General features: G+C 42.5%; 1 protein-coding gene across 2 annotated transcripts in view; it reads right to left on the reverse strand.

The window, feature by feature from the left end:
* Positions 1–15,230, reverse strand: part of FLT4 (fms related receptor tyrosine kinase 4) — a 476,277-nt gene that overhangs the window by 63,637 nt on the left and 397,410 nt on the right. For both annotated transcript variants that reach the window (XM_078653565.1, XM_078653564.1), the window contains exons 25-27: positions 12,444–12,543; positions 11,572–11,677; positions 1,952–2,088 (exon numbers count right to left, since the gene is read on the reverse strand). In XM_078653565.1, the coding sequence (XP_078509691.1) occupies positions 1,952–2,088; positions 11,572–11,677; positions 12,444–12,543 (343 nt within the window). The remainder of the gene's footprint in view (positions 1–1,951; positions 2,089–11,571; positions 11,678–12,443; positions 12,544–15,230) is intronic.

A 15,230-nucleotide genomic window follows, 5' to 3' on the forward strand; every position in this document is an offset into this window, starting at 1 on the left:
ATTCCTATCCTTTAGATTTACCCAAAGAGAATATAGCGGACAGCATCTTCCTCTCTGCCGCCCAAGAACAGAGGTAGAAGCAATCTTTTCTCTCCATCCAAGTGAGATGGACTTTAAAGAAGAACTGAAGCTATTCTAGACTCCCCGTTCCCCCAGTCAGAAAAGCCAGCCTACACTCCCCTGCCTGGAGACAATTAAGAAGCAGTTACAATGATTTATTAACACTTCCTTCCCAGAAGAGAGAAGTGAAAAACATAATTCTCTTCAAGCCAGGAGACCGTGTATCGTCAACTATCCCCTACAACCCTATCTAGGGTACACAGGCTCTATCATAATGATTGTTCAGTGGAAAATGTATTTCAACTTCAGCAACAGAGTTAATTTATCATATAAGTTTAGGGCATTACAAAGCTTATGGAATTATAGAATATTTAGCAATTGTCCAGACAAAAGTGGGAACTTCTGGGGTGTACTTATAAATGTTCGTCTGTATGCTTCCATGCAGGTATGGTGCAAAGATTTTCAGTACTTCAGTCAAAATGAAAAATTTCCTCCTTGAGTATGCTAAGCATTTTTAGGTAATTTGAGGTAATTTGGTGCTACCACTTGGCGGTGCACTATAATTGATGGCTATGTCTAACCTTGCTGGCCCCTTATGTTCAAGAAACAATGAGATGGCGATATGACAATACACGTCAATGAAGTATATTTTGGAAAATATTTTAGAAAATATTTTAATACCAGTTCATTACTGCACCAACACTATCCTGGGCAGTGGGAGGGAAGGAGAGTTGAGAGAGTCAGAGGAAGCAGAGAGGAATTTCCCCATTCCAGAAACTACTTTGAACAAGCATTGGCAAAGCCAATATGCCTCACCTCTGAGACCTATTGGCTTTGCCAATGGTTTTTAGGCATGATGCACAGCTGTGTAGCATGGTCAAAGAATTTTAAAAAAGCCTTTTACTTGGCTGGCGATGTCAATTTGTAGGTGTGTGCACCATGCTTTGGCGCACCAACAAAATTATGTGACTACATTTTTGGATCATTACCTAAAAAGAAAAAAATGTGCAGAAGTGTTTTTTTTAAGTGGGCGGAGAGAAGTTACTGGCGGAATGGAAGCAATGGGAATAGTAAGACTCGGGAGGAAGCATCATGGGGTGCCGTTGGGGGCAGAAGCAACATGTGGGCTCAGGTGGGGTAGGCAACATGGAGGGCGCAAGTGGACAGAAAGCAGATTACACAGAGAAAAGTGTAGCGTTGGGGACAGCAAATGGGCAAAAGTGAGCTACTGGAGAGGTGGTACACGCACAAAGAAAAGAAAGCAATGGGGGATACAGGAGGGTAGGCACAACATGGAGGCGGGGAGAAGCACATGGGCGACAGGGAGCAACACATGGTGCAGGGAAAGATAAATACATGAGGGAGACAGCTGGAAAACACATGCACTCCCATGAAGTGCTTAACAAATATGAAAGTAGTGATTGAACTGCAAGCAGTGGAAGCACAGAAGTGAAGGCAAAGAAGCCAACCAGTTAAAAGAGAATGTAAAGTGGCTAAGCTCCATGGAAGGGACAAACAAAATATTGACAAGCTGGGAAATTAATAAAAAGCAGGCAAATGAGAGTTAGAGGAATGCCAACCAATGGTAAGGAATGGGTAGGCTCCAATCCCCTTGTTGGGTTGCTCTGTCTAGTAAGCGAGACCTAAAAAAATGGCACTCAGCATTTTATTTTGCAACACAATTTACCAAAAACAGTGATGAAAAAATTAAAATTTTCAAATCCTTCAGTCTATTCATCTGTGTAAGCAGACCCCAACTTATTGTTCTCAAGTGTCTCGTACAGCCAGCTCCGCCCTGACGCTATGCACTAGCCGCTCATAAGATGAAGTAAGATCGCCCAGTCTTTCCTCCCTCATGCAGAGTGATTGAAAGGATGTGTGGCAGACCCACCTGACAGGGCTGTGACAGGGCAATGCGAAGCCAAAATCTTCCTCATCTGAATTTTGCTGTGCCGAAGAGGTTACCTGCGAGAAGCCATCGTCTTCGGAGCTCTGGGAGTCATTGAGCGGTATGTAATCCTTCCCCTCCTAATGGGTCAAAAATTGAATGAAAAGATTGAGTTATGAGCACTTTTACAGCACTAAAAATTCCGGTGGGGCAACCACTACCTTGAGGGTGGCAAGCAGTGCTTACTTATTTGGGTCAGTGGAATTCCCAGGACTCTATGCCACAAGGGCACATCATTCCCACCTGTACTGGACCTTCCCGTCATGGTTTTCAAGTATAACAGTCACTTTGGTTTAATGAAAAAGACTCAAGACTACAAGTCCCAGAATGCAATGAAGTGGTGCAGTAAATGAAGTGTCCTCGTGATATGGTCATATGATGACTCCGCTGGTGAGGAAACAGGTAGTTAATGAGTTTAAAGAAGGCTAGTATGTTGGATTGAAGGTGAAACTCTGTTCCAAGTGGGGAGTGCATCCTGAACACACTACAAGGAATGTTATCAAAGTGGGTTTTCTAAAGTAGTGTGTATTTTAGATAGTCATCTATATGCAAGAAAATACATTGTAGTGGTTGTCTTCCAAAGAAGAGAAGCTTCAGCAGGTTCAAGCCCAACACCACATTTTTTCCTTCAAATCAAGAATATCAGAATCTATGTATTTACAGTTTATTCCGCTATCTTGCCATATCGGTTACTTCTGGTAATAGACGGTGCACTTCCCATCATCACCTGCTTAACTCAACATTTTTTTGTAACACCAGGACAATTTATTATAGGTATCTTCCACATGATGCATCGACTCTACACCGATATTATTGGAATTCGCTTTATTGTTTCTTTATTTGCTTCCTCATCCATTTTTGTTTATAAAATGTTCAATAAAGACTTATTGAAATCAAAAGCATGTATCAGCAATAAAAAAAAGAGTATAGGCATACAACATAATTGTGGGAATAAAACCTCACCCCTCTTTCCTGAAAAAAAGAAACCTAAATTATTATTGCTAAAACTGAAAACTGAAATACAGTTAACTAGCTAAACATCAACAGATGAAGAATAATAGGGAAGGCAAATTAAAACAAAGGGGCCCTAACTAGTGGCCCAGAAAATGTTGGTATGTGTGCAACTACTGTGATCGCACATACATACCACAGTAATGAGCTGAACATCACCCTTGTGCTGTATTCCCAGGATGAATTTCAACAGGTCAAATGTGCTGAAATGTTTCAGTGTGAAAATGGGCTGTCAGCTGAGGTGGCTTTTTGTGCTGCAAGCAACAACATCTGCATGTTATTCCCCATTATCAGTGACAAACTTGTAACTGCATGTTTTTTAATGAAACCCTATAAGTTCTGATTTGGATTTCATCAGTCTGATAAATATCGCCCCAACAACGGACCACTCGTAATGAGAGCCTTAGCGATGGATATATAGATGAAGAACGTCTGTTGACCATGGCCAAAGTTCTACAATTGTACAGCCAGTCGCTGTAGTTTTCAAACAATTCTTACGGATCTTCTGCTTGCACTGGGCTAAGAAACACTAGTTCCGCTTCGAGTTTTTTGTAGTACTGAAGTAGTCTCGTCTTGAACTGTGTTTTTGTACTGAAAGGCTTTTGTAGCCTTCTTGAAATGTGAAGCTTCTGACTTGCGAATCTGTTGGTGGGTAACTAGTACATGCACTCCAGGGCAGTGACTTGAAGTTTGAGTATGACATCTGCATACATTTTAATGTGAGCTTTTGCTAATCTGCCTTCCTTAAGACCTTCTTTGTGATTCACTTGAGGTGTTACCTAGATTTGGGTATATATGTTAGATGAGTTTGTCTAGACATAACCTCATCTGGGCACTTGCCAACATGGGCCCATGTGGAATTATTTTGGTAATCTTGTGAAATTTACCACAATGCCTGAATGAATGATACTTTCCTGTTCCTATTTGCCTCTCTGCCATACCATTAGTCTGAGTCCAAAAATGAAGACATTTTCCCATGTGTAACTCCCATATACGCTGATTTTACTGGAACTAGTATGCTCCAGGTTTCAAATGTGTCATCTAAGACCAGGCATAACATTTCAGCAGATATCGAGGGCACTTCTCTGACTGTGGGAAATCTAGAAAACACTTCTACTTCTACTAACAAATAATGCCCAGAACCCATTTGACCGAAGATGTCTATATCAAACGTCGATCAAACAGTATCAGGTATTTCTGACATCTTCAACTTCCCATATTTTAAGCCCCCGGGTTCTGGCTTGCCTGCCCCTGCGTGCATATAGGGAGGCCTCTTGTTTCCAAACACCGAGCAACCTGGCTAGCCACATCGGAAAGGTCGGGGGTTCTGTATCTTTCCAACGAGCCGCTAGCATTATTCTAATAATAGCTGTACCTAGAAAGAGACAATATTCATATTCCCTGTTGAGATCCAAAGAGCTATCATATTCCAAGATCACTAAGGTGGGGGTCAGTTCGAAATTGAGACCAAATAATTCCTGCCAGAATCTAAGCAGCCCTAATTTTAGGGGGGTCAATTTTGCACACTCGTAGAACGTATGTGTCAATGCGGCCAGTCCCATCCCACACCTGGGGCATTTATCATCGACCCTTTTCCCCCAAGTAAATAATTTAGCAGGTGTAAAATAAAGATTGGAAATAGTTTTATATGATTGTACTTTTAAGTTTGATGATAACAATATTTTGGCAGTTAGGTCTAAGCTCTGATAGATATCCACATCCGGGTTATCCAGTTTCACAGTCCAGGATGTCTCGTTTTTCTCTAAATCATCTGGCAGTGCTATCAGTAGTAAAGTATATATATTTCTGATTCTACATGACTTTTTGTTGATAAGATCCATCAGGGCTATATTATCAGTTCTAACAGTTGGTCTATATTCTATACGGATGCTCCTGATCTGTATAAACTTAAAAAAGTGATTGAGAGCTATTCCAAAATCATGTTGGAGCTTAGAGAATCGGGCAAGTTGTTCCCCCATAAAACTCTCCAATTGTGTTCACCCCCTACTCTCCCAATCTTTCCCCATAGCATCATAGACTAGTGTCGGAAAGAGCGATACATGCCACAGGGGGTATATTTAGTAACCTTTAGTAATTTTTAATACTTGTTTCCATATCCTCCATGCACTCTGTATAGTCTTAAAACAAACATTTTTATAATAGCTTTGCTCTAGTTATTTTAATAACAGTCCAGAGGCTTCTTTCCCTAAGACAAGTTCAAATATTGTGGGTGTTCTTACTATCCTCTTCTCATCGCTGCTTCTATCTATTACTAACAAAAATGTAATCTGTTGTAATAAAGCGGCCCTATAGTATAATGTGATATTTGGAATTGCAAGTCCTCCTCTATCCTGTGGTAGTGTTAAATACTTCAAGATAACCCCATGTTGCCAGATAAAATTAGAACAAATAGAATGAATGGTCTTCAATAAATGGTCCTTCAAGGCAAGTGGAATTGACCTAAACAAATACAGAATCTTGGGCAGAATAGCCATTTTTAGAAAATACCCTCTCCCAATTATGGACAGATGTAGCCCATTCAATCTTTTTGAATCAATGGCTACAGATTTAATCAGCGGGTCAAAGGTCCATTTGATTATATCATCAACATTTGCTGTAATTCGCACCCCAAGATAAACTGCCTATTCCACTAGCCTTGGATCATTAAAATCCATGTTATCTGTACAGATAACAATTGTTTTTCCTCTATTTAGAGCATAACCTGAAAGGAGGTTGAAACCATTGGCTATATGATCAATTTCCCCAAGGGCCTCTTTTGGATCTGGTGTAAGAACTGCCACATCATCGGCATAAGCCAAAACCTTAGTCTCATACTCCCTAGTAACTATAGGTTTGATCTTACATGACTGTAATAGTTTCTCAATTAGAGGATTAATGTACAAAGCAAATAGTATAGGTGAACAGGGGCAGCCTTGCCTGGTTACTCATGATATTAAAATATCTCCTGACTCTCTCCCCATCACTTGTATCTGTGCTCTTGGATCACGATACATTGCTTTTAATGCCCTGATAATTCCTTGTCCAAACCCTTTTAATTCCAATATCCTCCACAGAAATTCCCATGTAACTCGATCAAAGGCCTCCTCTCTAGGAGGATCATGGCCATCTGACCCCCCGTTCAAGACATCACATCAAATAGTGAAATTGTTCTACGAATGTGATCTGTTGTTTCCCTTCCGGGTATAAATCTGTGTTGCCAGGGGAAACCAACTGGCCAATGATCCTCCCTAGCCAAGTAGCTAAGTTTTTCAAATAGAATTTAGTATCTGTGTTGACCAAAGAAATTGGCCTGTATGACCCTGGGTTATCAGGTGGTTTCCCTTTCTTTGGAAAGATTATGATGTTTGTTTCTTTCCAGGAATCCGGGATGTTACCACTACATTGAAGACCTCTGAAAAGATCTAACAGGAGAGGCATTATTGTTACACCCATGATTTTATATAATTTAAGAGGTATTGCGTCAGGACCTGTGGCCTTGCCTGAGGCCATATTTTGCAAAGCTATTTGAATCTCCTCCAGTGTAATATCCATCTCTAAATATTCTTTATGAGGACTATCAAAAACCTCTCCCAGCTCACCATTAGTCACCAATTGACTAACATCCTCCAGTGTTAAAGCTGTATCCTTAACCCTTCCCTCTGAGTACAACACCTGGTAGTACTCCTGAAACACCCTAACTATATCGTCTGGATCCGAGTATGCTTGTCCATTCCCCTTAATATCAGATACTTTGATTCTGCACTATCCTTTTTCTAGTATGGAGAGCTAATCTCTTTCCCACTAGCTCCCCACGTTTGTATAAGCTGCTCCGTTGTGATTGATACTCCTCTGCCGATCTCTGAGCAAGCCAACTATTAATTTCTGCCTTAAGAGCCATGATTTGCCCCTGATTTTGTACTACATCTTGTCCCTGTCTAATCAGTAGGACATGCTCCTCATCTGCCTTTTTGAGTTTATACATTAATTCTTGATTTTTCTTCACGCGCTGTTTCTAGCCCTGGCTGTATAGCTAATAGTTTCGCCTCTCAGGCCCGCTTTAAAAGAATCCCAGATGATTGTTCTAGAGGCATTATATCTATTGATATCAAAGTATTCACATGCCCAATTTGTTATATGTTTGATGTATTTAATATTGACCAAAAGCTTCTTATCAAATTACCAATTGCCCCTTACTTTTCGAAAGCCTGGAATTTCTACCCCTAAACTTAACGAGTTATGGTCAGAAATAACCTTAAGTAGAGTTTTAATACTACCCTGACTAAGTAAGTCCTTTGTTCTGAAAAAATAGTCAATTCTAACGTCTTTTTTATGTGGACACAAGTAATACGATTTTTTTTTGCTATCCATAGATCGACCAAACCATGGCTCCTATTTAAATTACATTAATGCCCTATATACTCAAGGTTTCCACCCGTGATATGTCTCTTGGCTCGTTTGGCATTGTTGCGGGTCCAGGGCAATACTAAAATCTCTGCATACAATTATTGGAGTAGACCAAGTCACAAGTTCTAGCTCAAGATCCTCAAAGCTCTGGGGGTCTTCGTAATTCGATCCATAAACAGAGCAAATAGTAAGCCCAACCCTAGCTCAACGATTGCCCACCTCCCAAGGGTATCGGCTGCCTTTCGTTTAGTTTGCCCCAAAGATGTTTTAGCCAGAATGGCAACTCCACGGATATTTGAGGTTTGGGACGTGAATATCAAAAGGTTATACCCCTCAATTATCAACCAATTTATTTTTTCCCATGGGACATGGGTCTCCTGCAAGCAGACAATATCAAATTAATTTATCCTCACAAATTCACCCAGTTTTGCCCTCTTAGCTGCATTATTTAGACCTGCCACACTCATGGAGCAAATGTTTAACCTCCCCATCTACCTTTTTTTTTATAGCAGTACTTCGTATTCCTAACATTCTTGTTGTTCTTCCCTTTTTTTTCAACACAGTACAATTCTTATTCAGCTTTTTTAATTTTTAATTTGATTGCCTACATATTTCCTCTTCTCCTCTGAGTATATCTTTTCCATATTTTGCACCCTTAGCCGCCCCCTCCCACTCCTTCCCACCCCAACCACCCCAACACCCTCCCCAAGAGGCACTCAGACATGTCTGTGCATGATGAATGCGTCACACAGAATTGAGAGCCCTTAATTTCATAATCCTCTAACCCAACCCATGCTTGGATGATTTTTTTACCCCTTTTCGTTTTTTCCCTTTAAAAACCAATGTTCCCCCTGTGTTTATATCACGATAACCTTAGCCACACCAGACTTTCTTCCCTCACTTTTTTTTTATATCCTGCAAGACTATCCAAATATTTCTTGGCTTTCACCTCGACATGAAAACGTGTGTTTGACCACCCCAGGCAACTTTTAGCCAAGTAGGATTGTTTAAGAAGGCTTGAGCATTTTTGTCCTGAAAGGGTTTGATCACCTGTCTGGTGTGGCAGAAGTCTGGGCGGACAAAAGAAGACTCCATTCCTGGATCTCTTTGCTTCAGGTCTTGCCTTTTCAAAGATAGCTTGACGTAGTAAAAAGCTACCAAAAAATATCAAAATAGCCTGAGGTAAAGCCCCTGCCCTCACTGGTTGCTTTTATATAAAAGGGACTCTATGGACACGTTGAACCTCCATTGACCAGTTCCAGAGCGTAAGTTCAGGCAGTGACTCTTTTAGGAGCTCTATAACATACTTAGGGAGGTCTGCCCCCTGAGGAACCCCCAAAACCCGTAAGTTATTGCGCGGCTGACGATTCTCATGTTCTTCTAGTTCCCACTGAATGTCAGCTATTTATGCTTCATGAGAGTTAGCTAGTTTGTGAGAGTTTACAAGATCTGATTCTGTGGTATCAATCCTTGCCTCCAGATCAGTCATCTGTTCCCCAAAAGCGCTGCAAGTTTTAGTCAGTTTTCGCACCACCCCCTGTACTTTCCTCATTGCCGCCTGTGCTTTGCGCCCATCTTGACTCGTCTCCTCGCGGTGGATAGATACTGCCTGAAAGATAGCCTTGAGTGTTGACGGGTTGGATCCGCATATTTTTTCAGATGCATGTCCATTTGCCGAGGCACTAATAAGCTGGGTTGAGGGGGTATAATCCCAGGTAAGGTCTATTTCTCGTGATTTTTTTCTTTCTTTTCCTCAGAATTGTCTTTGACTTCTCCCCATCTGTCAGTTCTAGGTCGCTATTACCCAAGTCTGTAGTACTATCTGTAAAATCTTCTGACCAATCCCCTCCATCGGAGACAGAAAAGAAAAAAGCTCCTTTTCGGCTCCGTATTACTTTTCTTTTTAAGGCAAACTACCCCCACTCATATTCTCTGCCAGCATTTGACTTGATTTATCATATTGATGAGAGTTAGCAGTATTGACCTCTATGGGGGTGAGTTCTACCTCTGGTACCACTGGTACACCAATGTCAGATTCAGCCCCTCCCTATTGATTCTCAATGAGGGTAGGGGTATAGGATTAGACCCAGGCATTCCCTGTCCTGACGCATGTCCCAGTACCTGATCTGCTGCCATCGAGCCTCTCTCGTCTCTTGTCTCCACAGGCACCAGGATTGCCTTTCCTCCAGGACCTCTCAGCAAGTCTACCACTGAGGGGCCAGCCGGGCCCGTCTTCATTATGGCCCCGCCTCTCCCCTTCTTCTCCTGAATTGTCTCCGCTTTCTCTCCATGGCGTCCTCGCCCTGGTGTCTGATCCGGGGAAGCATCCTCCTCCGTCAAGTCCGCGTCTGCTCCTGCCTCCGTGGCCCCAGCAGGGTTCTTTGACATAAGGCATGCCTTTGCTCTGACCACAGCCGCAGACGACTTTGGACCCATCCTGCGGTCTTCTCTAACCCAGAGGTAACTGCTGCTGATGTCGACCGTAGGCTCACTCTACCACCGATATAGCTGACAGGTACGGTCACAGCAGTGCTCTTAAGGTATTTAAAATACCTAAGCACCGCTAGGCCTATAAATGCTCCAACCAACTGTATATAGCGTCCTTGTAAATTTGGGGCGGTCGGTAATGTCTCTGTCTGTCCCCCAAAATCATCGCTGTCCGTTATTACTGGCTGTTCTCCTCCCTCTAGCTCACAGCATAATTTGAAAAAGCCGGACTCTCTGCTCCTGTGCGCAGCTACGTTCTCAGTTGACCGCCATCTGACATCCTCAACTTTCAGTGGGCGGATCTTTGCTTGTACACAGATTGATTGAATGACAAACGGAACTATGGCATCCAAAGAAAGGAACCACAACTTTTCCACATATAAAACCTTTAGTTACAGTTATTCTCCTCAGACTTTCATGAGCAATGTCAGCTATATACTATTGTAATGACTGTGTAAAACCTGGAGATATTTGTTTCTTCTATTAGACATTTGATTTCATTGGTGATGTGTTTCCCAAGACTTTCAGTGATACTATTAGGTCCATATCTTCTTGTGAGGCTTTCATAAGGTCTACTTCTGGTAGTCATTTCGATGTGGGTTTCTTTACTAAGAAGTTGACATATTATTCTGTAAGAGGAAGTCATTGTACAGTGGAGCAGGTGCCTCAAAATATAATCTTGTGGGTGTAATTCTTTTCCTGGCTAATGTGTTATGTTATGTTAGAAGCATATAGCAATGATCACTCTCTCTGATTACTGCTAAATGTTATTTTGTCTGGTTGTGAACGGGCAGTCTCCATATCAATCAAAATCCAGCTTGCATATAATCATTTGTGTATGGGAGAGACTCAACTTGGATCCTATTTTTCCTAATCAAACTGGGGTTGCATCTCCTGTCAGTTCTATGCATAATGAGGGATCACAAAATGCCAAATATTCTGCTGATGATCCATTTAACATGATTTTGTTAAAAGCTGTTTACAGTGTGCCGACCATGTAAATGGCTCACCACATCGCGTCAGCTCACAAAATGGTCTACTTATGGTGATATAATCTTTAATATATCTTGAAGTTACGGAGAAGATATGATCAGGTGAAACTGTGGTCTAGAGGAGCTGTGCTCAAGTAGAGTGGCGTGGCCCCATGTAGAAACTGTGGCGATATTTACTATTGAATAAGTGGGACCGTGGAAGGGAAATATAATGGATTTTCAGTCTAATGAATATATTGTCTTGTGGAGATGTGGTCTATTGGCTATATATTACTATCTTGTTGACTTGAACAAGTGTGGAGACCTCGCAAATCATTTTATTGACCTCTGTACCATTACCCTTACTTTCCCAAAATGAAGAATTTGAAAATGGGTTGATTGTTGGAACGCTCTATTTAAAGATCTGCTTGGGTCAGACAAAGAAATAGAATTTGGTTTTCCTCCAACGACAGATAGCCCACTGACCTGTTTATCAATGAATACGCATTACATTTCTTAAAATGTATATTAAGGATAGTCCTTTAAGTGACAGTACATGAAGTGCAATTCCATTTTGACTTTCCATTGTACTAGAATCTTTTTCAGAAACCCACCAAATTATCGCCTTTGACAAACCCTTTCACCACACAGTTATGTAACCTTTACCTTTCTGATATGGTTCCTGCTCACCTGCTGAACATTCTCCTGCAGAAGGTTCCCAAGTATCTCAACAAGGTCAGAGAAGGTGGGCCGCTCTTTGGGCTCCCCGTGCCAGCAGCTCAACATGATCCGGTAGCTATAGAGAGAGAGAGAGAGAGAAACATAAATCTGTTCTCTGTTGTATTGAGAAAACCTAGGTAGGTCTGGTGTAATGTGCCAAATGTGATATCATATGTTTTATGGTCCTATATCAAAATAACGGAGACGATGAAGTGTCTGGAAGAAAGACCAATGACTGATGAATGTGTAGGATACAGAAGGAGATGCACAGGGAATCAATATTAAGGAGTAAGGGGGTATAGATGAACACAATCCATGACAATATGCACCAAAAAATATCCAGAAGAATATAGAATAACTGACGCCTATGTCATGGAAAAGAAAATGAGACACAGAGAAGAGTGTGCCAAGGGGAAGAAATGGTTACATGGAGGAGAGCAAAATAACTTTATGTGGTGGATAGAAAAAAGGACAGTGAGAAGCTGACCATTGATATTGGGATTCCCTGTCCCCGAACTAAAAGAGAGAACTGTTATAATGTACATGGACTGAATAGGATGAGAGGCCACGTGCTGTCCAGGAAGAAACAAAGAAGATCCAGAAAATTCCCCATAGTTAACCTCTTTAGACACTTTAGGCTTTCATTGAAAGTTTGATGCTTCAATGCATGGTAATAACATTTTGCACACTTTTAGATACATTCTCCAAAGTGTTCTCTATTTTTTCTGCATTCTTATTTACAGGCAGACACATATATGAATTCTTAGACACACACGGTGATACTTGCATGTGTCTTATAATGCCCCAGCCAAGTGGAATTGATCAAGGCAACTTAGACTTACATTTCCGCTGTGGCATACTCGGGAGCTCTCATCCTGGTACCATCCTTTAGTCTCTGGCAGAACTCCTCATTGATCTGCACTCCTGGGTAGGGAGATCCACCTGCGGAGCGACAAGTAAGTGAGTATGGCTTTAAGGAAAGCACCATTAACCAGGGATGGGAGAGGAGAGAGGAGATGACCCATGATCGCCTGAACTGGTTGACGAATTCCTACTTGCATCTATGTCTAATTTGTACATGGGCATTAGACTTAGGCCCTGATTATGAATGGGTGATTGTTTTCCTACCCCTGAGTAAACAGGGGGCGGAATTATGAGTTTAGTTGTATTTAAAGCATCCGATAATTATCAGATGTGTTAAACAACTCAACCTTCGTTAAATTTCAGCAGGTCAAACCTGTCGAAATTCAACAGGGGAAAAGCATACAGTATTTACCGTATCACCTCTCTCTGGTGACCCCTACAAGGGGATAAATATCCCCTATCCCTAGGTCATCCGTGAAGTCAAGCCTGCCCGGGGGTGAGGTCTTGCATACCTTGCAAAACATGTATACAGCGTGTCTTTACAAGTACACAACTACACTAGTTCGCAAACATGGGGCGCTTTTTTAGCTTAATAATTCATTATTAAGGGGTCCACTTTTATTTTGGTGCTGGGCCTAAATTCTGTCCCAGTCCGACTCTGCACGTTTGCGGCTTCGTAGACAGTTGTAGAGGCTTTTTCTGCGTGCTATTAAAAATAACTCAAAAGACTTAATCAAGATTTGCAAAGTGTAACTTTTAATGGCAATTCTCATGATTCAGTCAATTGATCCAGAGATCATAAAATATTCATAGCACCAGAGTTGAAGCCAACACGTGTTTCACAACAAGAAAAGTAACAATGCTGCTTCTTCAGGGCAGTTCGGCATTATTAGGTAGTTGTGCCTACGACTCAAAGTGAGTTGCAAGCATCTGTAAAGCAGGGGATAGCGATCCAGATATGAAAAGGCTAAGCACTTGTAATGGTTTTGTTCTTAGATTAATGGTGCATTGCCAATTGTCTCTGGGGAGGGTGAAATGATAATCCCCAGCAATCCGGTGTACAGGAGACAGTGGAATCAGTGCGTCAGCAGTTGGTCCGTATCTGAGTTTACAGCAACTGGTCCTTTTCTGCGTTTCCCTCCAGACCCAGAAATGTTTTCAGCTTCTTTCAGGACCTCACACACAACATCATTGCTGCGCACATTGGCCAGACGACACTCCTGCACTCTGCTAACCATGCACACAATCTCCTACTTGCACAGAAAACGTTGAGGGAGTCCACAGGTAAATCTGTAACTTGCACAAAATCAAAAGACCAATGTGATGCGTAAACTCAAACTTGTGTCAAATCAGACAGTGCAAATATTCACCCTAGCCTATGATTACATCACCGACTACACAGAGCTACACAGCCACATGAGTGACATCGAAGGAGGTTTTGCAAAGTAATAATTCCCTCAAAATATTACGCCATGGAATATTTACCATAACTATTTTCTGTCAATGAATACAGTCTTCTGAATACACTCAGCACTATGCAAAAATGCCCCTCAGAGTGCTTTGCCATCAAACTGCTCCTCTCAGTATAATGTGCCAAGGGAAATTTTTCCTCAGAATACTGTTCATGTGATGATTCCCTTAGCAATAATGTTGCATAGACTGAAGGCCCTTCAGTATGCTGTGTGTTAGACCTGTCAGCCTCAGGGTGGCCTTCCCCTAAACTGTTTGCCTTCCTCCTCCGTTTTTGCTGATCTCGTTTTTGCTGGCCTTAGGACTCTGTGCACTTTCCCACTGTTAACTAGTAATAAAGACCACGTGCTCATTCCTTAAAACATGGTAACATTGGCTTATCCCCAATTGGCATATTTAATTTACTTGTAATTTCCTAGTAAATTGGTACTAAGGGGGTCATTATGATGGCGGATTTTCCGCATACTCCGGGCCGGCGGAAGCCACCGCCGGCCCGGAGTATGCGGGAAATCCGCCGAGGAGGCCTGAAAGACCCACCGCCAAATCAGGATGGCTGGTGGGTCTCACAATGTGTCCGCCGCTTTTCCGCCGCGGTCGGAAGGCGACCACGGCGGAAAAGCACTAACATGGCTGGTGGTGTCTATCAGACACCGCCAGCCATATTAGGATGTAGGGAAAGTAATGCTTTTCCGCGGCGGCTTTTCCGCCGTGGAAAAGCATACGGACAATCACTTTGGGGGCCCGTTGCGGGCCCCCTGAGTGAAGGTTGCATGGGGGGTGCACATGGGGGGTACCTATGGTACCCCCCTGCCTTTGCGTGCACGAAGCGGCAGGCACCGTGCGGTGCCTGCAGCTTTGTGCATGCAAATGCACAGCTTTCGTTTTTTACATTGCGGCGGGTGCTGCTTCAAGCAGCACTCGCCGCAATGTAAAACATACAGGATGTGACCGCCAGGGTGGCGGTCACATCCTAATTGCCATGGAGGGACCGCCGCTGCCCATGCGGACGGTCCCTCCTACTCAGGGGTGGCGGACGGACGCAAGTCCGTCCGCCATCCTAATCGGCCCCTATGTGTGCAGAGGGCCTGTAAATGAATGTTACTAGTGTCCCTGCAGCACTCATTGTGCCATCAACTTAAGTAGCCATTTCAAACATGACTCAGGCCTACCATTGCAGCCTGTGTGTGCAGGTTACACTGCCATTTTGACTGGGCAAAATAAACCTTTCGCCAGGCCCAAACCTGGGTGCCATGCATTTAAAAAGTAGGTCATGTACTTTTAAGCTTTACATGTCC

The sequence above is a fragment of the Lissotriton helveticus genome, chromosome 7 (assembly GCF_964261635.1).
Source record: "Lissotriton helveticus chromosome 7, aLisHel1.1, whole genome shotgun sequence".
NCBI classification, from domain to species: domain Eukaryota; kingdom Metazoa; phylum Chordata; class Amphibia; order Caudata; family Salamandridae; genus Lissotriton; species Lissotriton helveticus.